At 36.7% G+C, this 24,883-nt stretch overlaps 1 protein-coding gene across 1 annotated transcript; it reads right to left on the reverse strand.

The window, feature by feature from the left end:
* Positions 1–13,539: 13,539 nt before the first annotated feature.
* On the reverse strand, positions 13,540–23,697 carry LOC138691743 (ankyrin repeat domain-containing protein 1-like). Its single transcript, XM_069814068.1, has 3 exons — positions 23,476–23,697; positions 19,131–19,700; positions 13,540–14,393 (listed from the first exon to the last, which is right to left on the reverse strand). Exons 1-3 carry the CDS (start codon positions 23,479–23,481, stop codon positions 13,821–13,823), a joined length of 1,149 nt encoding a protein of 382 aa, XP_069670169.1. The 5' UTR covers positions 23,482–23,697; the 3' UTR covers positions 13,540–13,820.
* Positions 23,698–24,883: the final 1,186 nt, after the last annotated feature.

Raw genomic sequence — 24,883 nt, forward strand, 5'->3', positions numbered from 1 at the left:
CGGGGGTGCAGGTTTCATTCTAATATGGAGAGTACTTGATTTTGGGATCACTAGTTCTGTTGATTCCCTGTCAGACTGAAATTGATGGTACAAATCGAAATGTACAAAGTCTAATATACAACATTCAAAGGTGGCAGAGTTACTGGCAGTGGAAAGTTGCATTCTTTTTTCTAAATATACAGAGCTATTCAAGAAGTGTTTTTTTGGGGTTTTAAAGTGTAGGTCCTACTGTAGAATTAGTTTCATATTCCTGTTGGATATGTTTGGTGTATACAATGCCACAGACTCTTACCATTGTCGAATACAGAAACATTTTCTGGCATATGGACAGTCTTTTTCCTTCATGGAGATGTTTTTCTAAGTTGAACCTGTTTTCTCAAAGTTTGTGACCCATACTTCTATAGTGTGAGCCAGTGGAAGAGGATTATGGCATTTTAGATCCAGTTCGCGACAAAATGCTCTCGTATTAGTATCTTATTTTAGTTTATGTTTTTGTAAAAAAAGCTTCAAGAGTGACAACATATTGTTGTCCATTCCAGTACTTCATGGTAACTGAATGGCATAGAGATGGATACAAAATTACATGTGAAATAATTCGTCTGCTGTAACAGTGCATGTTTAGTCAACTGTCCGAAGACAGCTTTAAACCTCATAAGTGACACCAATAATGCATCGTTCATGAGGCATTTAAGCAAGGAGATAATGGGGTAGATTGGTCAGTTCCATTCCCCCTCCATTGCACACATTGCTGAATATTACACTAGTCAGACTTCAGATGCATACAAACAATAAAATTGTTCTTCCTCTGACGCATACCGTCAAGTGAGATGTACTGTCTGGTAATAGATGTACATAGGGTGACCAGATTCACATCGATAAAAAAGGAGGACATTGTTCGAAAAAAGAGGACAGAAGATATTATGTACTTAGATTTTTTATCTATTTTTTACTTGGTTATTCAACGACGCTGTATCAGCTACTAGGTTATTTAGCGTCGATGAGATTGGTGATAGTGAGATGATACTTGGCGAGATGAGGCCCAGGATTCGTCATAGAATACCTGACATTTGCCTTATGGTTGAAAAAAAAAAAAACATAGGAAAAACCCAACCAGGTTATCAACCCAAGCGGAGATCTAACCCGCGCCTTAGGCAACTGAGCTACGTCGGTGGCTATTTAGATTCAGACTTAGGCCTATATTGTACTTTAAATTACGTGAATATCTATTTTATTACAAAATACTTACAGTACAGATTTAGGCTATATCATACTTAAAAGTATGTTAATATCTATTTTATTACAAAATAAATATGATAAAACTTAATAATAATGTATATTATTTTAATGTACCGAAGTACATATGATATTTCCATGCAGATATTCTGCGTCATCATACGATGAAAGAGTAATGGAACGGAGAAAAATTCTCTCCAGCACCGGGATTTGAACCCGGGTTTTGAGCTCTACGTGCTGATGCTTTATCCACTAAGCCACACCGGATACCCATCCCGATGTCGGACAGAATCGTCTCAGTTAAAGTTCCAATTCTTGGGTTCCCTCTAGTGGCCGCCCTGTGCACTACATCATAGATGTCTATGAACGTAGGACTGAAGTCCACACATGTGCTGAGGTGCACTCGTTATGAGTGACTAGTTGGCCGGGATCCGACGGAATAAGCGCCGTCTTAAATCATGAAGTGATTTATGCATATCATATATGTTATTTTAATGTACCGAAGTACATATGATATTTTGTGATTTAAGACTGCGCTTATTCCGTTGGATCCTGGCCAACTAGTCACTCATAACGAGTGCACCTCAGCACATGTGTGGACTTCAGTCCTATGTTCATAGACATCTATGATGTAGTGCAGAGGGCGGCCACTAGAAGGAACCCAAGAGTTGGAACTTTAACTGAGACGATTCTGACACCGGGATGGGTATCCGATGGGGCTTAGTGGATAAAGCATCAGCACGTAGAGCTGAAAACTCGGGTTCAAATCCCGGTGCTGGAGAGAATTTTTCTCTGTTCCATTACTCTTTCATTAATAATAATGATTTCACAGTTAGCTACATATGAAAGTCAAATTAAAGAGGACAGAAAGAGTATATTCCGTCGATGCTGCTGCCATCTACAGGCAAATTACTTGAAAAAGGCGTCAAATCAGATAACTTTAAAATATCAGTCATACAAGTTACGAAAAGGAGGACATTTCTTGATTTTTTAAGATCTGCCCGGACCCTGGACAAAGGCCTTTAAAGGGCGACATGTGCGGACTAAAGAGGACGTCTGGTTACCCTAGGTGTACATATCAGACAGAACCTAAATGAGAGGTATATAAATAGTGCATGAACAGAATTTTAAAATTACCCTTTTCCATGTAGCACCCTGTATATTGCCTCCTAACATATTAACCATACAGTCTGATCTTTAAGTCACCCCACAGTGGTGGAATAAGAGAGAACCCTCTAGATACGAGGAATGTAGTGGTAATTGTGGCCATGTGTAGGCATGTTAGCAGTCGGTGAAATGAACCATTCATGAATGATTAAAAAATCCTCTTGGTATTGAAACAATAGTGTCCGCACCTGTGGAGTAACGGTCAGCGCGTCTGGCCGCGAAACCAGGTGCCCGGGTTCGAATGCCGGTCGGGGCAAGTTATCTGGTTGAGGTTTTTTCCGGGGTTTTCCCTCAACCCAATACGAGCAAATGCTGGGTAACTTTCGGTGCTGGACCCCGGACTCATTTCACCGGCATTATCACTTTCATTTCATTCAGACGCTAAATAACCTAGATGTTGATACAGCGTCGTAAAATAACTCAATAAAATAAAAAAAACAGTAGTGAAATGGTGCAATGAATGTAGAGAAAAACAAATACAGTATTAATAAATAATGAGTGACAACAAATTAATAATAATAATAATAATAATAATAATAATAATAATAATAGATTAACTTCCCCATTCAAATAAGTTGCTGAAAATGTCTCCAGTCTGCAGAAGACATACATGCAAGTTTAATATTATCATCAAACATTGAATTTGTATAATTTCTTAGTGCCAGTTTTATATCATCATTATTGTTTTAGGGTTGTCTTGATATAGTGTCGACTTAGCAGCACTCCAAAAGATATAATTGGGCGAAGTCAGATCAGGTAATCTCAGAGGCCATAGTCCTTGTGAAATTATCCTATTTCCGAAAAGTCTCCTAACGAATTTATTGATATATGGGATGTGTGAGCTGTGGCATTATGTTGTTGAGAAAAACCATTTAGCAACTCTTCTTCTTTTAACTGTCCAGTAAAAGGAAAAGAATATCAAAACAGTATACTTCAGAATAATTGATGGTTGTATTAAAAAAATTGAGCATATAATTCTGGCTCACTGTATTTACAGATTTCCCACATTTTTGACAACAAAATTTTTCCATCACTTGTAAAAATTCCACTAAATTCAGCAACATATTTATGCAAACAGGAAAGAACACTTCATTTCAGTTTTGGCATTATATCACCACTTCACTTATGTACCAGTACTGCACAAACGGTATGAATGAATCAAGTCAATGCCTTGAACTGGATGAGAAATTCTCCTTCCAGAATGTGAGAGAGCACATGCCAGTAATGGTGATGAACAACACAGTTAAGAAATAAGTTCATTTAGATTGTGTTTTCATTAATATGTAGTATGTATGAGTGTTTGAATTGAATTTAAAAATTAAAACAAACAAAAAATGACAATTTATGTATTTGTACTAAATTATTTAAAATATGTATTTATATAAAAAATTACAAAAATATGTATTTTTATGTGCACTATTATTTCATATACAAATTACAGTGTTCTGGTTCGGAATTTTTGTCTTAGTTACAGTCTTCTATCTAAAAGCAAAAAAAAAATATATATATATATAGATTGACAAATCGAACTGAAACCCTGACCGAGTTACTACGTGAGCGCTGGCTGTCTTGGGGAGGAGCAAGTGAGGAAGCACGGGGGGGGGGGGGGGGGAAGGGAGAGAGCACTATGCACTATGTACTTGCAGGTCCACTCAGTTTGTCAAACCTGCTAACAAAAGCATTAAAAGGTTGACTAGTTGCCTGCAATGCTAGCATAATGGAACTTTCCTAGCCGACAGTCGAGGCAAAAATGAAGAATCCGTTATTGTGGTAATACTGGAGAGTGGTTCTTCTATTGGTCGCGATGCCCACACACACCCTCTCAGATATTTACATGGTGATTGGTGACTGAATGACGAGGAGCAAGGGAGAGAGAAGAAAGAAAGAGAGAGATTCCAGAAGTTGGCGTGTTTTACGAGGTTTCACTTGAAGTTGTCAAACTATATATTTTTTTTTTTACATAAAAATCCGTTGCCTAATGATCACAAATGCTCTGCATGTAGAAATTACTGCCACAACTTTATCCAACATGGTGTCAAGAACAACTGACAGATCTGGAGGTGCATGAGTTTAAGAGTGAACACGTGTGATTCAGTGTTTCAGTCATTCTAATTGGATAGTAAGCTTTAAACATGGTGGTAACTACAGAAACTACAATTAGTCTGAAAAATCTTACGTTCTGCACACATTTCAGTTTGGATGGCTTCTGGCCATGTCTTTACACAAGGCTACCAATGTAATTTGTAAAACAAGCACCATGTCATATGCCGAAGATGTCCCATCTTCCATTTATTACATACTGCCAAGTTGAGTACCTTCCAAATGTAATTCTCTGAAAGAAATTTGCTGTGAGCTTAATAGAGTAGTAACTGTTACTGAAGACCTGAATCTGACATTCTTTACAAGTGTATATGATTCTTGTTTTTAATAGTAATACAGTAAAACCCCATTTAACCGAAATGGTGGAGTAAAAATACGTACCTTATTTTTTTGTCTCTTAACATGCACATTTTTCTTTAAAAAATATTGTTTAAAATATAAATGTGTTTTATGTTTTCCGAAAGTCTTATACTCAATGCCAATGAGACAGCTACCACTGCTTTATACAGAGTGTTCCGCTTATAAGTATAACAAAAGAAATAGCTATAACTTCTGAATTAATACAAGTATATAGTTGAAACCAACTGCTACAAAGAATGAAAACTGGGAATTTTTGTTACCTTATGTTCCATAAACCTCAACATGGCTTCCATTGGTGGCACGGGAAATATCCAACCGGTATTCAACCTCGACCCAAGTGTTATGAAGCATCTGTGGTGTAACATTGTTGACAGCAGCATAAATTCTTTCTTGTAAGTCTGCCAAATCACGTACTGGCGTCCTGTAGACCTGGTCCTTAACAAACCCCCACAGGAAAAAATCAGGTGGTGTTAGATCTGGTGATCTGGCAGGCCATGTGATGTACGGTGATCCTCTTCCGATCCATCTTGCAGGGAATTGTTCGTCTAAGAATGTGCGAACCATGTTGGCAAAGTGTGGTGGAGCCCCATCTTGCTGGAAAATTGCTCCATCTGGGAGTTGTGGCACAGCATACAGTTGCAACATATCCAGGTACGTGTTTGCAGTGACTGTCTTTTCAGCAAAGAAATAGGGACCAATGATTCTGTCACGCATGATCCCACACCAAACATTCCATTTAGGGGAATCCCGTTGGTGTTCAATTACGACACTTGGATTTTCCGACCCCCAGATGCGACAATTGTGTCGGTTTACTTTTCCACTGACGTGGAAGGTTGCCTCATCTGAGAAACAGACTCGAGTTAGAAATGTGTCGTCATCGTCCACTTTATCCAACATTGTTTCTGCAAAGCGTTTTCGTTCCAGTTTATCATTCGGCGTAATCATCTGATGAAGTTGCAGCTTGTACGCTCGCAAACGCAATCTTTTATGGAGCACTGTATGCACTGTTGTTGGTGGGATGTTCAACTGCACACTAGCCTGTCGAATGGATTTCCGCGGGCTTCTCTGAAATGCCTCGCGAATGCGTTCGACATTTTCGTCAGACACTTTACGCTTGGAATGTTTACCTGCATTAGACAACAAACTTCCTGTTTCTCTGAGCTGCCTATCCCATTTCATTATTGAGACGTACGTCGGTACAGCTTCCCTCGGTCTAAGATTGTACTGACGGCGAAACAAGCGCTGTACACGAATTATGGATCTATGTTCTGCTAATGACAGCACACAAAAGGCTTTCTGCTGTGGCGTCCACATGCTGACTGACTAAAGATACGATACGAATTCTCTTATTTAATGATCTGCGCATGCGTGAGTCTTCTAAAAATAAGTAACAACAATGGATTAAAACTTCCCAATTTCCTCTTTACAATGGTAACAATCTTAACCCATTTGCATGCATTGTTATGAAATTATAACTATTTCTTTTATTATACTTATAAGCGGAACACGGTGTATTATTTTAATGTACCGAAGTACATATGATATTTCCATGCAGATATTCTGCGTCATCATACGATGAAAGAGTAATGGAACGGAGAAAAATTCGGCGCTTATTCCGTCGGATCCCGGCCAACTAGTCACTCATATCGAGTGCACCTCAGCACATGTGTGGACTTCGGTCCTGCGTTCATAGACATCTATGATGTAGTGCAGAGGGCGGCCACTAGAGGGAACCCAAGAGTTGGAGCTTAATCTGAGACGATTCTAATCGGCGTCGGAGTTGTATCTGGTGTGGCTTAGTGGATAAAGCATCAGCACGTAGAGCTGAAAACCCAGGTTCAAATCCCGGCGCCGGAGAGAATTTTTCTCCGTTCCATTACTCTTTCATCGTATGATGACGCAGAATATCTGCATGGAAATATCATATGTACTTCGGTAAATTGAAAAAATATATATGATATGCGTAAATCACTTCGTGATTTAAGACGGCGCTTATTCCGTCGGATCCCGGCCAACTAGTCACTCATATCGAGTGCACCTCAGCACATGTGTGGACTTCGGTCCTGCGTTCATAGACATCTATGACGTAGTGCAGAGGGCGGCCACTAAAGGGAACCCAAGAGTTGGAGCTTAATCTGAGACGATTCTAACCAGCATCGGAGTTGTATCCAGTGTGGCTTAGTGGATAAAGCATCAGCAGGTAGAGCTGAAAACCCGGGTTCAAATCCCGGCGCTGGAGAGAATTTTTCTCCGTTCCATTACTCTTTCATCGTACCACTGCTTTGTTTTCACCCCACAGCAAGGCCACAAATAAGGGCGAAAGCTCTTTAAGGAATGAAATAGAGAAATCTCCTTTGTACATTTTTGTATATGATCATTTGTTTTGTGTCCTGTGAAATGAAAGTTTTTCTTTATGTCCCGTTGTTTCACCTATCCTTTTCCCAAGAATTTTGGAACCATTTACGACTGAATGAGATGTATCCACTTCTGTAGGTGTTACGCAGCTGGATTATCCTACCACACCCTATAGTTCGGAGAAGTGGGGTTCTGCTGTACATTTTTAGAATTAGCCTAGTTGTATCAGTGACATGTTTGATTTGTACATATTATATTGCATCAGTTTCATTCTGAGAAATAATGTCTATGAATAAATTTTTGAACTACAGTATACTCATGTGTTTATTATTTGCGGCTTTTCCAAAGTTCCTTCATTTCTGTGTAAAGTTGGTGTAAACTAATAAACAAACATATTTACAAGAGAAGCAGAGAGTTGCTTATGTTGTTGTTTTCTAATGCCAGGCATTTGACAAAGTCATTTGACCTCTTGCACTCCAAATTTTTTTGAAAGCTATTATCATGGTCAGCCACTGAAGCACAGATTTTGAGGTGTTCCAAATCCATTTCTTGGTTTGAGTTGCACAATGGGCAGTTAGAGGACTGATATATTCCAATTCTATGCAGGTGTTTGGCCAAACAGTCATAGCCTGTTGCCAATCTAAATGCAGCTACAGACGATTTTCGTGGTAAATCGGGAATTAACTGTGGATTTTGATGCAGAGAGTTCCATTTTTTCCCTTGGGTTTGTGTTATTAAATTTTGTTTGTTGAAGTCTAAGTATGTAGATTTAATAATTCTTTTCACAGAGTAATACGTACATTTAGTAACAGGTCTGTAAGTAGCAGTGCTGCCCTTCTTTGCTAAAGCATCAGCATTCTCGTTTCCCAGGATTCCACAATGGGATGGTATCCATTGGAATACAATTCTTTTATTGAGTGATATTAATTGAGAGAGCATTTTAGTTATTTCTACTGTTTGAGTTGAAGGTGTGTGTTTAGAGACTATTGATAGAATAGCTGCTTTGGAGTCTGACAATATGACTCCATTCTTAAATTTATTGATGTGGCATAGAAGATTCTTGAGACTTTCACTTATTGCAACGATTTCTCCATCAAAACTTGTTGTTCCATATCCAAGAGATCTATAAAGTGAGAAGAGACAGCACGTAACACCTGCACCGGCACCTTGTTCTCTGGAGATCAAGGATCCGTCGGTGTATAAATGAAGCCAGTTTTGTGGAGGGTACCTAATATTAATTGTCTCTAAAGGCAACTTGCCATTTTCACTCCAATATGGAATGAGTACCATTAAGGTAAAATTATCCGGAGGTAAAATAGTCCCCCAATCAGATCTCCAGGCGGGGACTACTTTAATGGTACAGAATCAACTAAACATCTTACAATGGAATGCTGGCGGTATAACATCAGCTAAGAGTTACTTATGTAGCACAGGGGTAATGAGCTGTCGGACATGAGTCTGTCACATTATTTTTTCCCCCCTTTGAGGTTTTCCCCAATTTTGATGCAAATCCTTGGATTCATCTCACTAAAACACCATCATGCTATCACTAATTCCACTGATGCTAGATAACCTGAGAGTTGAGACAGCGTCATTAAAAAATGCAATCATAATCATTATTATTATAATAATCATCTTCCTGTGATCATTGTTATTCTTTGTTTAATGTAGATCCAGCTTGTGGTGCATTGAGGTGGCAAGTTAAGTAAGGGATTATTAGTGGGTATAAAGTTACAAGGGATTCATATGATCCCTGTAATTGCATGCAACACTTATGCCTTCTGTTGTTATATTTAGAGTCCACATCTGTGGAGTAACGGCTAGCCCATCTGGCCGTGAAACTAGGTGGTCCGGGTTCGATTCCCGGTTGGGGCAAGTTACCTGGTTGAGGTTTTTTCCGGGGTTTTCCCTCAACCCAATATGAGCAAATGCTGGGTAACTTTCGGTGCTGGACCCTGGACTCATTTCACCATCATTATCACCTTCATATCATTCGACGCTAAATAACCTAAGCTGTTGATAAAGCGTCATAAAATAACCTAGTAAAAAAAATTATATTTAGATTTTTAAGGAATTGGTTCTTATAAGGTTTGTGTCTATAATTGTGAGTGAAATAAATTTATTGCAAATTACTTGGGGCTTTTTTTTTTTTTTTTATATCACATAGCTGCACAAGTATTTATATTGGAATTACTGTATTTCATCTTAATCATTTTGTTGGATAGTCATTAGTGTGGGTCGCATACAGGAAAGTAATTTTACCCCTCTTGCAAACACCGTATCAATGCAAGACTGATCTTGTTTTTCCTATTTTTGGACTTGAAATCATATCCAAATTGAAGTACAGTGTCTGGAAGAACGATTTCCCCGATTTGAAACAAATGAAAAGAACATAGTTCCTATTCAAAATTTTATCTTACCATCCTATAGAAGAATGCTTGCCATTTTGACATCACTTTGTTTTAAAGACAATATCGTCTAAATAATTGCCCTCACGAGCTATACACTCCTCAAACGGTGACTGCATGTCTTTCTTCCTCAAAGAGTATGGTGTTATTATTAAAAATTATGCAATAGCACACCAAACAGTAATGGATGCATTTCTTGAGGATTTTATGGGGCCCAATACCGAAGGTTTTGTTTTTTGATGCAGCCTGACAAATTAAAATGAGCTTAGTCACTACTGAACACAACAGCATCACAGAAGCTGCTTGGCACGAGCCAATCATGTTCCCGAAGTTCCTGAACCACCATAATTTTGTAGGGATGGAACTTGAGGCATAAGATTTCTCTGACACTTCGATCAGATATTCCCAATGTCAGAGCTTAGTGGCTGAACGTCTTGAAGGAGTGGTAACACTGTGTCTCACTGCTGTGATATTCTCAGGACTCCGAACGTTGCGACATCTACTGGACAACTTCTGTTTGAAAGTGAACCTTTTGTCTGAAATTTCTCACCCATAATAATTCTTGTTATTTTTAACAGGAATTCTTCGTGTCGACTCAAAAATGGGTACCAAATTGTCTCTATGTTGCAATCTCAGAATCTCCAGTTTTTTAAATATTCTTCAACAACAAAATGCATGTTGCTGTCCATGCCATGATGGTAACTAAAATGGCATGAATTATGCTGTTCAAAGATAAGTAGGCTACCACTCAAGCACAACTATTAAGAAACCTCTGCGGTAGCCAAATCAAAAAGATCATTTTGTCAGACTCTGTATTATTTTTATATTGGTTTTAAATCTTATTGATAGCACTATCTATTGTATACATCACAAGCAAATCCAGATTTATTTTCAGTCAAGTACTGTGGTAAAACTTTGTTAACAGAACCATGAATGATTCCGATGTATACTTAAGTAAAAGTTTGTTTTATGGAACTATGAAGAATGATTGTCAATACCTTTCTAGTTTTGTATAGACTGTAGTGTTTTAAAGGCTTACCTACTTATGGCACAGTCTAGTATATACAGTCACGAAGCTTGAGTTCGAGGGTACTAGGAACAATAGATTGTGCAGATACTATTTCGCATTGTCTATAATGAGATGATAGCGAACCTAGTGGTTAGCAACTATCTATGGATGCATATTTACTACGTATTGAGCTTCGTGATTGTATATACTAGACTGTGCTTATGGCTTTTAAGGAACCCGGAGGTTCATTGCCACCCTCACATAAGCCCACCATTGGTCCCTATCCTGAGCAAGATTAATCCATTCCTAACATCATATCCCACCTCCCTCAAATCCATTTTAATATCCTCCCATCTATGTCTCGGCCTCCCCAGAGATCTTATTCCCTTCAGCCTCCCAACTAACACTCTATATGCATTTCTAGATTCGTCCATACATGTTAAATCCCTGCCCATCTCAAACGTCTGGATTTAATGTTCCTAATTACATATGTCAGGTGAAGAATACAATGCGTGCAGTTCTGCATTGTGTAACTTTCTTACGCATTGATAATAATGGGTAAAATGTAACTTTACTCACTATATTAGAAAAAGAAGATTCACTGAGCTCCTAAACTAATATTTGCGACAGGTGCTACATAAGTCTGGATGAAGAATCATAAATAACCAGATATCCCAATCAAGAAAAGTTGGTGGTTCCATTCCCATTTTCTCTCAACATCAGGCCCTCTAATTACAGTCACTGACAGTACCACAACTAATTAAATATAATCTCTAATGTCAGCTCTTTTGCTGTAGTCTATTTTACAATAATTTATGCTGTTCTCTAACAAAACATTTTTATTTTCATATTGAAATGTTCTTTTTTTACATTTAGTCCGTAATTCCAGATAGACTTCAATAAAGTAAATTGAATAAGACTGGAAGGGATTCTGGGTTCACCTTACAGAAGAAGGAGAAGGGAAAGATGAAAGTGATTGTGGTTGTAATGCTGTTGGAGTGAGAAAATAAATTATGAACTCATCCAGATGAACATAAAATTGATAGGGATGTAGGGCTAATCTTCATGACAATAATAATAATAATAACAACAACAACAATAATTATGATATTTTTACTACTACAAGGCTACTATTGCTGCTACATTGTTACTGATCAGAAGAAAATTATGGGTATGTTGAGAGTTTGAATGTAACGATCATATTGTAGATGATAGTGTTAGTCGTATTGATGGCAATATTATTATTATTATTATTAATGACCAGAAGAAAATTATGCACTCATTTAGAGGATAACGTTACGTTTGTATCGTCTATTATTATTATTGCTTGGAAAAAAATTTAGATCCGTTTAAAATATGAACATCACGTTCATATTGTGTTGTTGTTATTATTATTATTATTATTATTATTATTATTGACCAGAAGAAAATTATGAACTCATTTAAAGAATAAACTTTACGTTCGTATTGTATTATTATTAATGATCAGAAGAAAATTATGCACTCATTTAGAGGATAATGTTACGTTTGTATTGTCTATTATTATTATTATTATTATTATTATTATTATTATTATTATTATTATTATTGCCTGGAAAAAAATTAGATCCGTTTAAAATATGAACATCACGTTCGTATTGTGTTATTATTATTATTATTATTATTATTATTATTATTATTATTATTATTATTATTATTATTATTATTGACCAGAAGAAAATTATGAAGTCATTTAGAGAATAAACTTTACGTTCGTATTTTATTATTATTAATGACCAGAAGAAAATTACACACTCATTTAGAGGATAACGTTACGTTCGTATTGTCTATTATTATTATTATTATTATTATTATTATTATTATTATTATTATTGCCTGGAAAAAAATTAGATCCGTTTAAAATATGAACATCACGTTCGTATTGTGTTGTTTTTATCATTATTATTATTATTATTATTATTATTATTATTATTATTATTATTATTATTATTGGCCAGAATAAAAGCATGAATCCATTTAGAGGATGAACAACATGTTGGTATTTTATTTAGTATAATAGTATAATAATAATTAAATATATTATTATTATTATTATTATTATTATTATTATTATTATTATTATTATTACTGCTACTATTGTTACTGAATAGAAGAAAATTATCGACCAATCTAGATGAACATGGCTTTCTTAGTGGAGGTAGTGTTGGTGGTGATGGTGATGATGATGATGATGATGATGATGATGATGATGATGTTGATGGTTATACTTGTATATCCGTCATGAAGGTGAAATTGATTGACGTAATAGTGGTGACAAATACGATCAAGCTGAAGATGTTAAGAGTGAGGGCGATAATTATTTGTATTTCCTTCAATGAAGATGATGATCATACTTGTTGTATATCCGTCATGAAGGTGAAATTGATTGACGTAATATTGGAGATGACAAATATGATCAAGCTGAAGATGTTAAGATTGAAGGCGATAATTATTTGTATTTCCTTCAATGAAGATGATGATCATACTTGTTGTATATCCGTCATGAAGGTGAAATTGATTGACGTAATATTGGAGATGACAAATATGATCAAGCTGAAGATGTTAAGAGTGAAGGCGATAATTATTTGTATTTCCTTCAATGAAGATGATGATCATACTTGTTGTATATCCGTCATGAAGGTGAAATTGATTGACGGAATATTGGAGATGACAAGTATGATCAAGCTGAAGATGTTGAGAGTGAAGGCGATAATTATTTGTATTTCCTTCAATGAAAATGATGATCATACTTGTTGTATATCCGGCATGAAGGTGAAATTGATTGACGCAGTATTGGAGATGACAAGTATGATCAAGCTGAAGATGTTGAGAGTGAAGGCGATAATTATTTGTATTTCCTTCAATGAAGATGATGATCATACTTGTTGTATATCCGTCATGAAGGTGAAATTGATTGACGTAATATTGGAGATGACAAGTATGATCAAGCTGAAGATGTTGAGAGTGAAGGCGATAATTATTTGTATTTCCTTCAATGAAAATGATGATCATACTTGTTGTATATCCGGCATGAAGGTGAAATTGATTGACGTAATAGTGGAGATGACAAATATGATCAAGCTGAAGATGTTAAGAGTGAGGGCGATAATTATTTGGATTTGCTAGCCCGATGCCAGACGCTCGGCGCGTCAGGTAGGCCTCGGCCTGGCGCCGCTCCTCACCTCCTGCAGGTACTCCGCCAGCCTGGCGTGGCCCGCCCTGCTGGCCAGGTCGCTGACGGAGGACTCGTAGTGCGTCATGTTCAAGTCCGCGCCGTGCCTCAGCAGCAGCTTTGCCGTGATCAGGTCGCCCTGCCGCGCCGCCACGTGCAGCGGGGTGTAGTTCTCGACGGCCCGCAGGTTGACCCGGGCCCCTGCGCCCAGCAGCAGCTCGCACATCTCCACGTTGCCCGCCTTCACTGCGTCGTGCAGCGGACTGTTGACAAGGTACGACTTGGCGTTTGCGTCGGCTCCGCCCCTCAGCAGCCAGTGAGCGATCTCCATGTTGCCGTCCATCACTGCCCAGTGCAGCGGCGTGCGCGACAAGATGTCTTCCTTGTTGACGTCGGCGCCTGCCGTCACCAGCATCTGTGTGGCCTCCACGTTCCCCGTCCTTACCGCGAACATGAGAGTCTTCTCCTTGTCGTCGTCCACGGAGTGCAGCAGGTTCATGCAGGTCAGGGACTGGGAGATTCTTCCCATTAGCTTCAGCATGGCGGATTCCTGACACACCAACGAAAGTTACTTTAGTGCACAGTGGCGGTGCCTCTATATAAGCACAGGAGCACGTGAACACCTTAAAAACTAACAATAATCATACGTATTACTGTATTAATATTATTACATCTATTACTTTCCAATGTGTAATGACGTTCGAGAGAATGTCTCGTTCGTGTGTCGTGTGTCTTTAAATCTCCATTGCACAGGTTGACAGCAGCTCGCACAATTTTTCTCTAGCAGGATGGAATAGCCTGAGGCGAGAATATTTTCTGATTTGTTACAATGGTTACAATAGCTCTGGCTCGCGCAGGTCTAACGTGCTAATGACGGAGAAAGAGAGATGCTCCATCTCTCTTGGGTCTGGCATCCTGTTCCTTTCTCCCTCTTCCCTCGTTTTCTCTCTTTACTCTTTCTTTTCAAAATACCGATACGCACGGGGGCTGATTCTGTTGTCTTTTGTTCAGCAAAGTAAGGAAAGTACAAGCTGCATTGGTGCGTATTGAAAGTTGAAACAGTAACATTTGAAGTTTGGAGACGGACGTGTGTAAAATTGTGAGTGTGTTAAATTAAAAGAGGATTAAAATATTCTTCCATAACACAATGACAGAAGACCGATTAAGTACATTGGCTATGTTGGCGGTGAAAAAAAAAAGTTAATAACATTAAAGTTATTGATAAGTTTGCATCTCCCAAAACTAGGCGCATGGAGTTTCTCTACAAATAAATCTAGATCTTCAACAACAGCAGTTAAGGTGAGTCCTATGAATTAATTTTACTCTACTCTTGTTTAATGGTTTTAATTGTGGTTTATATGCGTAGATTTGGTGCATGAATATTAGAACTCGTTTATCTCTGACGTGTGATTCAGCTATACGAGAATATATCAGTGTGTTCATTACCAATATCTTTTTTTGTGAACACCCATCCAAGAAAGGCACTAGCCGCCACTGTTACTGTAGATAGTTAAATACTTACTTCAGATAGAAATTTAGGGATCCCTTCTATGCACACATCGTTTAAATACTAATAAATAAAACATTACCTTCAAGTAGAACCACCACCATCATCGCAATAATAATAATAATAATAATAATAATAATAATAATAATAATAATAATAATAATAATAATATCACCGTCTTCCTCAAAACACGTATGTTATCATTATGAACACTACAGTAGATATTTCAATGTTAGAATATCACCATCATCATCATCATCATAATAATAAATATCTTCACTGTCATCACTATCTTTTCAGACCATTATCTCCACTGTCCCATCATTATCATTATTCATCAAAATCTTCGCTATCATCTTTTGAGACCATTGTCATCACCATAATCAATTCTTCACTATCTTTACAACAACAATATCTCTCCACTATCATCACTATCTTTCCAGACCATTTTTATCATTACAGTCATTACCATCATCATTAACCCGGCCTAGGTCAATGGCATTTAAGTCTGCTTAAATGTGACAAAACACGTATGTTATCATCATGAACACTACAGTAGATATTTCAATGTTAGAATATCACCATCATCATGAATACCTTCACTATCATCACTATCGTTTCAGACCATTATCTCCACTGTCCCATCATTATCATTATTCATCAAAATCTTCACTATCATCTTTTGAGACCATTGTCATCACCATCATCAATTCTTCACTATCTTTGCAACCACTTTTATCATTATCGTCATTATCATTAATATCTCTCCACTATCACCACTATCACCACTATCTTTTCAGATCATTTTTACCATTACAATCATTATCATCATCATTATCCCGGCCTAGGTCAATGGCATTTAAGTGTGCTTAAATGTGACAGGCCCATGTCAGTAGATTTACTGGCATGTAAAAGAACTTCGGGACAAAATTCCGGCACACCGGTGACGCTGATATAACCTCGGCAGTTTCGATCGTCGTTAAATAAACCATAATTTAAATTTGCATTAATATCTTCACTATCGTCATTATCTTTCCAGACCATTTTTATCATCACGTCATTATTATCAACAATATCTTCACTACCATCACTATCTTTCCATACCGTTATTATCTACATTGCCGTCGTTATCACCATCAATATCTTCATTATCATCACTAACTTTCCAGGCCATTATTACCTCCACATCCCTTCATTATCATCATCATCATCATCATCATCATCATCATCATCATCATCATCATCATCATCATCATCATCATCATCATCATCATCAATATCTTCACTATCTTCTGACTTATCTCCACTATCCCATTATTATTATTATTATTATTATTATTATCTTATCTATTATCACTATCTTTACAGACAATTTTTTATCACCATACACCGTCAGTCATTATCAATATCTTCACTATCATTATTACCTTTTCATGCCGTTATCTCCATTACCATAATTATGATCGTTGAGCCACCGACGTAGCTCTGTCGGCTAAGGCGCTTGCCTAGCGATCCGGAGTTGCGTTCGGGCGCGGGTTCGATTCCCGCTTGGGCTGATTACCTGGTTGGGTTTTTTCCGAGGTTTTCCCCAACCGTAAGGCAAATGCCAGGTAATCTATGGCAAATCCTCGGCCTCATCTCGCCAAATACCATCTCGCGAACACCAATCCCATCGACGCTAAATAACTTCGTAGTTGATACAGTGTCGTTAAATAACCAAGTAAGAAAAAAAGATCATTAGGCCTAATGTCTTCACTATCATTACTGTATTTTGAGATCATAATCATCATCATCAATATCTTTACTATCGTCAGTATCTTTTGCGATTATCATCACCTCATCAATATCTTCACTCATTGCCTTCACTATCATCATCTTTTAGGACCATTATCATCAGTATCTTCACAATCATCACTATCTTTTCAGGCAATTATCTCCATTATCAATATTTTCACGATCATCGCTATCTTTTCAGACAATTATCTCCATCATTATCATCAATATCTTCACTATCGTCAGTATCTTCTCAGACGATTTTCATTACATCATCAATATCTTCACTCATTGCTTTCACTATCATCTTTTAGGACCATTATCATCAGTGTCTTCACTATCATCACTATCTTTCCAGACAATTGTCTATCAGTATTTTCACTATCATCACTATATTTTCAGACCATTATCACCATCATAATCATGACTGTCTGTTCACATCATTATCATCACCACCATTAGCATTATCATAAATATATTCACTATCATAATCTTTTCATACCATTATCATCACCTCCGTTATCAGTACTTATATTGACTATCGTCGTTATCTTTAATTTTAGTTCATCATAACCACTGCCACCAATATCATCATCTTCATTACCGTTGAAATTTTTAACAGCCACCTTCACTTCAGAGTTAACAGAATCGTGCAATGATACGATAATCGTCTGGTTAATATGGAGTTGCCATGTCATTCTTGTTCATGACGATGCAGTTCTCTTTTATTCTCATAGTAACCTAAATACTGCAATCAGCACTCTTCAGACATCCTTACAGGAGCTGTCTAAATGGTTCTCTGACTGGAGATTACTACTCAACATTACTAAGACAGAAGCTAAAATCTTCTCTTTAAGGCCTATTCATAATCCACCTCCTTTGGTTCTTCTAAATGAACAAGTTACATGGCTCTCTAGTCAAGAAGCTGTCAAATATTTGGGAATATTATTAGACACGAAACTTACATGGAATGCCCATATAACTCGCATTGTTACACTAACCTCTTCTAGAATTCGAAAATTATACCCTTTGGTTAATAGACGTTCACAAATTGGATTGGACTGTTCAATGCTACTCTACACCTCGCTTGTACGACCTCTTTTAACTTATGCAGCGCCAGTGTGGGGGACTGCAAATAAGACACACAAGCATCGCCTACAAGTTCTCCAGAACAAGTTCCTGCGTACTGCAACAAATGCCCCCTGGTTTGTAAGAAATCAACAACTGCATCAAGAATTGGGAATTCTTCCACTAGAACAGTACATCCATTCAATGTCAAAATCTTTCTTCAACAAACTTCCTGGTGTTCCTGGAGCTGTGACATATAACATTGGAGCAAGATCTTGTCAGCCATCTAGACTTAAAAAGGAAACTCCCTCAAGACATCCTTCGTAGTGATACTGACGACTCTTCATAATTTAACACAGAAAATCATCATATTTTTGTTCACATAATTCACAAAAATGTTCAATTAATTCATTTAAATTAATTAGAGGAGCCTTTAGAGCCAACCTCAGCATGATATTCTGCATGTGATATTCCATAATTTAACAGTGGTCTGTATAGCAAGTTTGCTGGTCGACCAATATTAAACATAAAAAAAAAAACAGGATCCATTCTGTGAAGTAACAAAGTTGTTAAATATTTTGGTTACAACACCAATGACCACTGCTGAGCCAGAAAGATGTTTTTCTTTCTTTAAACGCATAAAAACGTTTTTAAGGAACACTATGTCCCAGGATCGTCTCACTGCTCTTGCAATACTGTCAATAGAAGAGAGTATGATGTCCAAGATGGAGGGGTTTAACACCAGGGTAATTGACAAGTTCTGCAGTAGGAAGGAACGTCGTATGGACTTCATATTTCGTCACTAGGCGAGTCTCAAATTAAGATAAATACATATAAGTGTATACAGTAGGCCGATATAGAGATTGTAGCACACTCATTATTTTGACCACCAGCCGCTACTGCATAGTTCTACCACGCAGTGGCGGCTGGTGAGCTTACCCATGTTTCCTTGTGCAGATGCTTGTCCTCGCACTGCTCGGCACACCGCCTCTCCGCGTCCCGCTGCTGCTCTTGCTGCATGTACAGCTCACTCTTCAGCTTCGCCAGCGCCTCTCTCTCCTCGCGAAGCTCCTCCTCCAGCCTGAGGCACCTCTCTTGTCCGATATTCCAGTCTCGCTCCAGTTTGAGGCGCAGCTCCCGCTCCTTGATGAGCTCCACTTCCAGTTTGAGCCTCAGCTCTTGCTCGCTGTCCCTCTCTTGCTTCAGCCTCAACTGCACTTCCTTCTCCTCCCTCAGCTCCTCTTGGAATTTGAGTCGCAGCGAGTGCTCTTTGTTTCTGTCGTCCTCCAACTTCGTCCACAATTCTTGATCCTTATTTTCTTTTTCACTTAATTTGAAGTTGTCCCCCTGCTCCTCGTAAATTTCTATTTCTACGTCTTTCTCCGGTGAGTCGTCATCTTCATACTTTTGTTTAATGCGTTTCATTTCGCCCATCAAGAAACGAACCTGCTCTTCTAATTTCTGTACCCTCTGTCTGAGATGCTGCTTGGTAGTCGTGTGAGCCATTCTCTGCACAGAAAATATACAGGAAGTTAGAAAATTAAAGGGGAGAGTCGGGTGAAATTTTGGTAATTTTTAGTGTTTTTTAAAATGAAGCAGCAATCTCTTATTTGCGCTCAGAGAAAATATGTAGGAAGTTAGAAAATTAAAGGGGAGATTCAGGTGAAATTTTGGTAAAAGGTAAAAGGTATCCCCATAACATGCCATGAAGGGATTTGGGGGGCATGGAGGTAGAGCCCCATGCTTTCCATGACCTCGGCACTAGAATGAGGTGGTGTGTGGTCGGCACCACGCTCTGACCGCCTTTTACCCCCGGGAAAGACCCGGTACTCAATTTTATAGGAGGCTGAGTGAACCTCGGGGCCGTTCTGAAAGTTTGGCAACGAGAAAAAATCCTGTCACCACCTGGGATCGAACCCCGGATCTTCCAGTCCGTAACCAGCTGCTCTAATTTTTAATATATTTTAAAAATGAATCAGCACTCCCTTATTTACACGCAGAGAAAATACAAAGGAAGTTAGAAAATTAAAGGGGAGAGTCGGGTGAAATTTGGTAATTTTCAGTGTTTTTTAAAATGAACCAGCAATTTCTTATTTGCGCGCAGAGAAAATATACAGAAAGTCAGAAAATTAAAGGGGAGCATCGGGTGAAATTTTGGTCATTTTTAGTGTTTTTTTAAATGAACCAGCAATTTCTTGTTTGCGCGCAGAGAAAATATACAGAAAGTCAGAAAATTAAAGGGGAGAGTCTGGTGAAATTTTGGTAGCTAATTTTTAGTATTTTTTTTATGAATCAGCAATCTCTTCTTTACGACAGAGAAAATATGCAGTGACGTTAGAAAATTAAAGGGGAGATTCGGGTGAAATTTGGTAATTTTTAGTGTTTTTTTTAGGGGATGCGCTACTGAAAAATGACAGTTTTTGAAGAAATGTCATGTTTTTTTTTATTTTACTCGTCATATGCTAAATTCCAATGCTCCATTACCACAACCTGTGTTTCAGCTATAATATGCTCTATACAAAACATAGAAAAAACTTGTTTTAGATTCCAAAAAAAAAAAAAAAAAAAAAAAAAAAAAAAAAAAAAAAAAAAAAAAACGGTTTCCAAAAATAAACGTGTTATTTTCAAATTTTATTTTTAAAAGAGTTATTTCTTGACTTAGGTCATTGAAATTTTCCTGATTAATTCATAATCATGATCATAATATGCTGTTAAAATGTCAATACATTATCTCTTAAAATGTAGAAATTAGAAAATTCAGTAGCGCAGCCCCTTAATGAAGCAGTAATCTCTTATTTGCGCGCAGAGAAAATATGTAGGAACTTAGAAAATTAAAGGGGGGGGAGTCGTTGATATTTTGGTAATTTTTACTATTCTTAAAATGAATCAGCACTCTCTTATTTACGCGCAGAGAAAATATATAGTAAGTTGGAAAATTAAAGGGGAGAGTCGGGTGAAATTTTGTTAATTTTTAGTATTTTTTAAATAAATCAGAACTGACGGTATGTTTTTTCCTAAAATAGTTTTTGTAGGTTATTTTACGACGCTTTATCAACTTCTTAGGTTATTTAGCGTCTGAATGAGATGAAGGTGATAATGCCGGTGAAATGAATGCGGGGTCCAGCTCCGAAAGTAACCCAGCATTTGCTCATATTGGGTTGAGAGAAAACTCAACCAGGTAACTTGTCCCTACCCGGAATCGAACCCGGGCTACTTGATTTCGAGCTAACCGTTACTCTACAAGTGTGGACTTAAAATAGTTACTTCACACAATTAAGCCTACACGCAAGCAAAAACACATTTTTACCTAATTTTGAAGAAGAAAAGAAATGCTATGATAGATGTTTTTCGTTTGTTATCTCACCTAAAATTTATTGCATTAAACAATCTTCCAGCTGTTTAATTTTATAATAATAATAATAATAATCATAATCATCATCCTCATAATAATAATAATGTTAATAATAACAATAATAATAATTTTTATTTATTTATTTACTTATATTTAATGTGCTGTACAACAGCCAGTGGCCAATTACAGTTCAGCACAAAGACAATATAACAAAACTATTAGCAATGATATAATAGTGCATTATGCAACGAGCCTATAATGATAGTAATTAAGAAGCGAGTATGTATGTTTATGAAACGAGCGCAAGCGAGTTTCATAATTTTCACACGAGCTTCTTAATTACCATTATAGGCGAGTTTCATACGACTTTTTATGCTCGACCATATTTCTAACTTGAAATTATTCAGATGTAACTTATACATTTTATTCGTACCTGACAAGATCGGAAGTGACCTTGTTCTAGGTCGTGAATTGTGAGATGTGCGCAGACGCGAAAGTATTGATTTTTTTTCCGAGGAACAATAATGTCATTGACCTTGTGTAATCCCGTTAAACTTGGTATAACCTTGATTATTGAATTCGACATTGAAAAACGAGATGACAAATTGAATTTATTTGAATATTATTTACAATTAACGCTAATTATTATAGTAACAGAACATAACCTTCTGCGACAGTATTGGATTTCCAGCCTCCGTGACTTTTCGCTAATTTTCTTTCGTTTGCATATCCGAGAATAATCGATACTTGCGGTTTTATAACGGTACAAAGCTGACTTGTTATTGGCTGAACACCTGTAAGCTGAGTTGTCATTGGTTGAAAACACCTGTACTTTAATGAGTAGGTGTACTTTAATGACATGCATTAAAGGACTGCTACCAGGTGTATAATTACTACATTTTGGCATGGTCGAGCATAAATTAAAATAAAGTATAATGGAATAATTATTATTAAAATAATGCCAATTAATAAAATGATAATTGCAAATGAAAGAATGTAATCATACAAATGAAGAATGGAATCATACAAATGAAGAATGGAATCATATAAATGAAGAATGGAATCATATAAATAAAGAATGGAATCATATAAATAGTATTACAAAGATATACAAGATGACGAGAATATTATAATACGTATCTAAACAAAAGGCATAAATTAATAACAACTGACATAAAACTAAAAAAGTATATACATTAAATGGATCAATCCATGCAAATTAGCATATTTTATACATCTGCAGACCGGAGAGAGAGATTTAGAATTTCTATTACAAAAAAATTTATGAAATCTTAAACCCTTAGCAGGAATACGAAGACTGATATTGCTTATGAATGACTCACAATCAACATCACCCTTAATAACTTTACGAAAAAAATAGTAATAATCAAGATCTTGACGTCTGGTAAATAAACTACAGCAATTAAAATATTTGCAGTTAATCTCATATTTATAATCGAAATTTGGTAAAAATCTATAAGAACACAAGGAAATAAATTTTCTTTGAATATTCTCCAATGTAGCCGAGTCAGTGGAAGTAATGAAGTTCTACACAACAGATACATATCCAAGCTTGGATCTAACCAACGTATAGTATAAAATTAATAGACTCATAGGAGTAGAAAAGTAATAATAATAATAATAATAATAATAATAATAATAATAATAATAATACAAGATACTGAGAACTGAGAAGTATCGGTATAGAGATATACTGTAACTTAAATGTGATGAATAGGCCTACGTATTCAATTTCACAACTACAGTAGATTTTGTTTTTTACTACCTAACCTTATTTCGAGAAGATTATGCAACCCTTCTAGCTATTACACACTCATTTTATAATAATTTTATACAACAGTCCACGTGACATTGGCAATTAATTTTTAAAAATTTCACAGATTACAAGCACAACATAAATAACTTGTTTACCTTCATAGAAGAGATTACACTAATTCACGAAGCAGAAAATGTCTTTAAACTGTGTATTGACTTTAGGTGATGCATTCACACAATCAAGACTAAAAAAAAAAGCCCAGAAAAATATTAATAACGTTATTGGTATATTTCGTTTGTTTTAATTTTTACTTCAGTGCTTTTGTTTATGCAAATGACAGATCGATCTGAATTCCCGCGTGCTCTCTGCCCTCTTCTGTCGACAAATCCAGCTGTTATCGATTGAAGTCCACGGTCATCCGAGTTTTATGTCTCGTATATCGGCAGAGCGCATGCTTTTGGTGTTGAACAGCTCTTGTTTGGTTCCTGATCACGGCCACAGGCAACTGAAACCTTCACTTCCGTATACAATACTTTCCCGCTTTTATTTATTTGCAAGCCATACCCATGCGCTTCGCTGCACTTATTACAAATAAATATTATATTGACTTAAATGTATTATATTTTCAAATACAACTTTGTTATTATTAACGTATTACTTAGCGAAAAATTATCTTATTATAAGTTTTAAATAGTTCGCTCGTGAATTATTTTCGTAATTGAATCGGTATATTTAAAAAAATTCATTTTCATTCATTCATTTATTAGGGTAGGTACACGTTGGAGCAACGATAAACGATAAGAGAAATGACCTAGCGACGCTTTGGTATTATCAAAGAATCAAGTGTTCATATCGGAGCAACGAGGACGCGGGAAGCGAACATTTTGATTTATCAGTAGAAGATATTCTATGCATCCACTTAATGAGAGAAGATATATAGAAAGTATCAGCTGCCAAGTTCAAGGTTAATATAACTTAAATACGTATAAAATTAAACCAGTTTCTCATCCCAAAGATAATATAAATTCGTTGTGATGTGACTGGTTCTTGTTATCACATAAAATAGGACGAATAAATACACAACTGATCAATTTGTCAATATCTACAATAATTAATTTAATAAGCCGAAATAATAATAAATCGATTAATATTCGCATATATTGATAACCACCGGTAATTATACAGATTAATATTATCTTAATCAGAGATCATACGAACGACAAGAGCGAAGAAAATGGAACTTATCTTTTTCGTCGCTTTTATCGTGTATCTTCGCTTTTATCGTTACTCCAATATGCACACCTCAATGACAATGCATGCTTCAATTCTCTCTGATATAGCATCGCTGCTTCTTTTATCGTTTATCGTCGCTCCAACGTGTACGGACCCTTATATTCCATAGATCTTACATGAGCTCTGAAGCTTTAAGAAGTGGAACAAGTCAAAATTTTACAATATTATAATTACAAAGTTTTACAGTTTTAAAATTTTCTGCAATTTTTTTTTACAATATTTTGGCGAGATGTAGTGAGATGAGGTGAGGTCCGAGGATTCGCCAAAAAA

This window comes from Periplaneta americana, chromosome 2 (assembly GCF_040183065.1).
Source record: "Periplaneta americana isolate PAMFEO1 chromosome 2, P.americana_PAMFEO1_priV1, whole genome shotgun sequence".
Taxonomy (NCBI): domain Eukaryota; kingdom Metazoa; phylum Arthropoda; class Insecta; order Blattodea; family Blattidae; genus Periplaneta; species Periplaneta americana.

Coding starts and splice junctions, on each gene's coding strand:
- LOC138691743 (XM_069814068.1), bottom strand. Junction 14,394..19,130: donor ATCTGCACAAGGAAACATGG/GTAAGCTCACCA, acceptor TTGGTGTGTCAG/GAATCCGCCATGCTGAAGCT.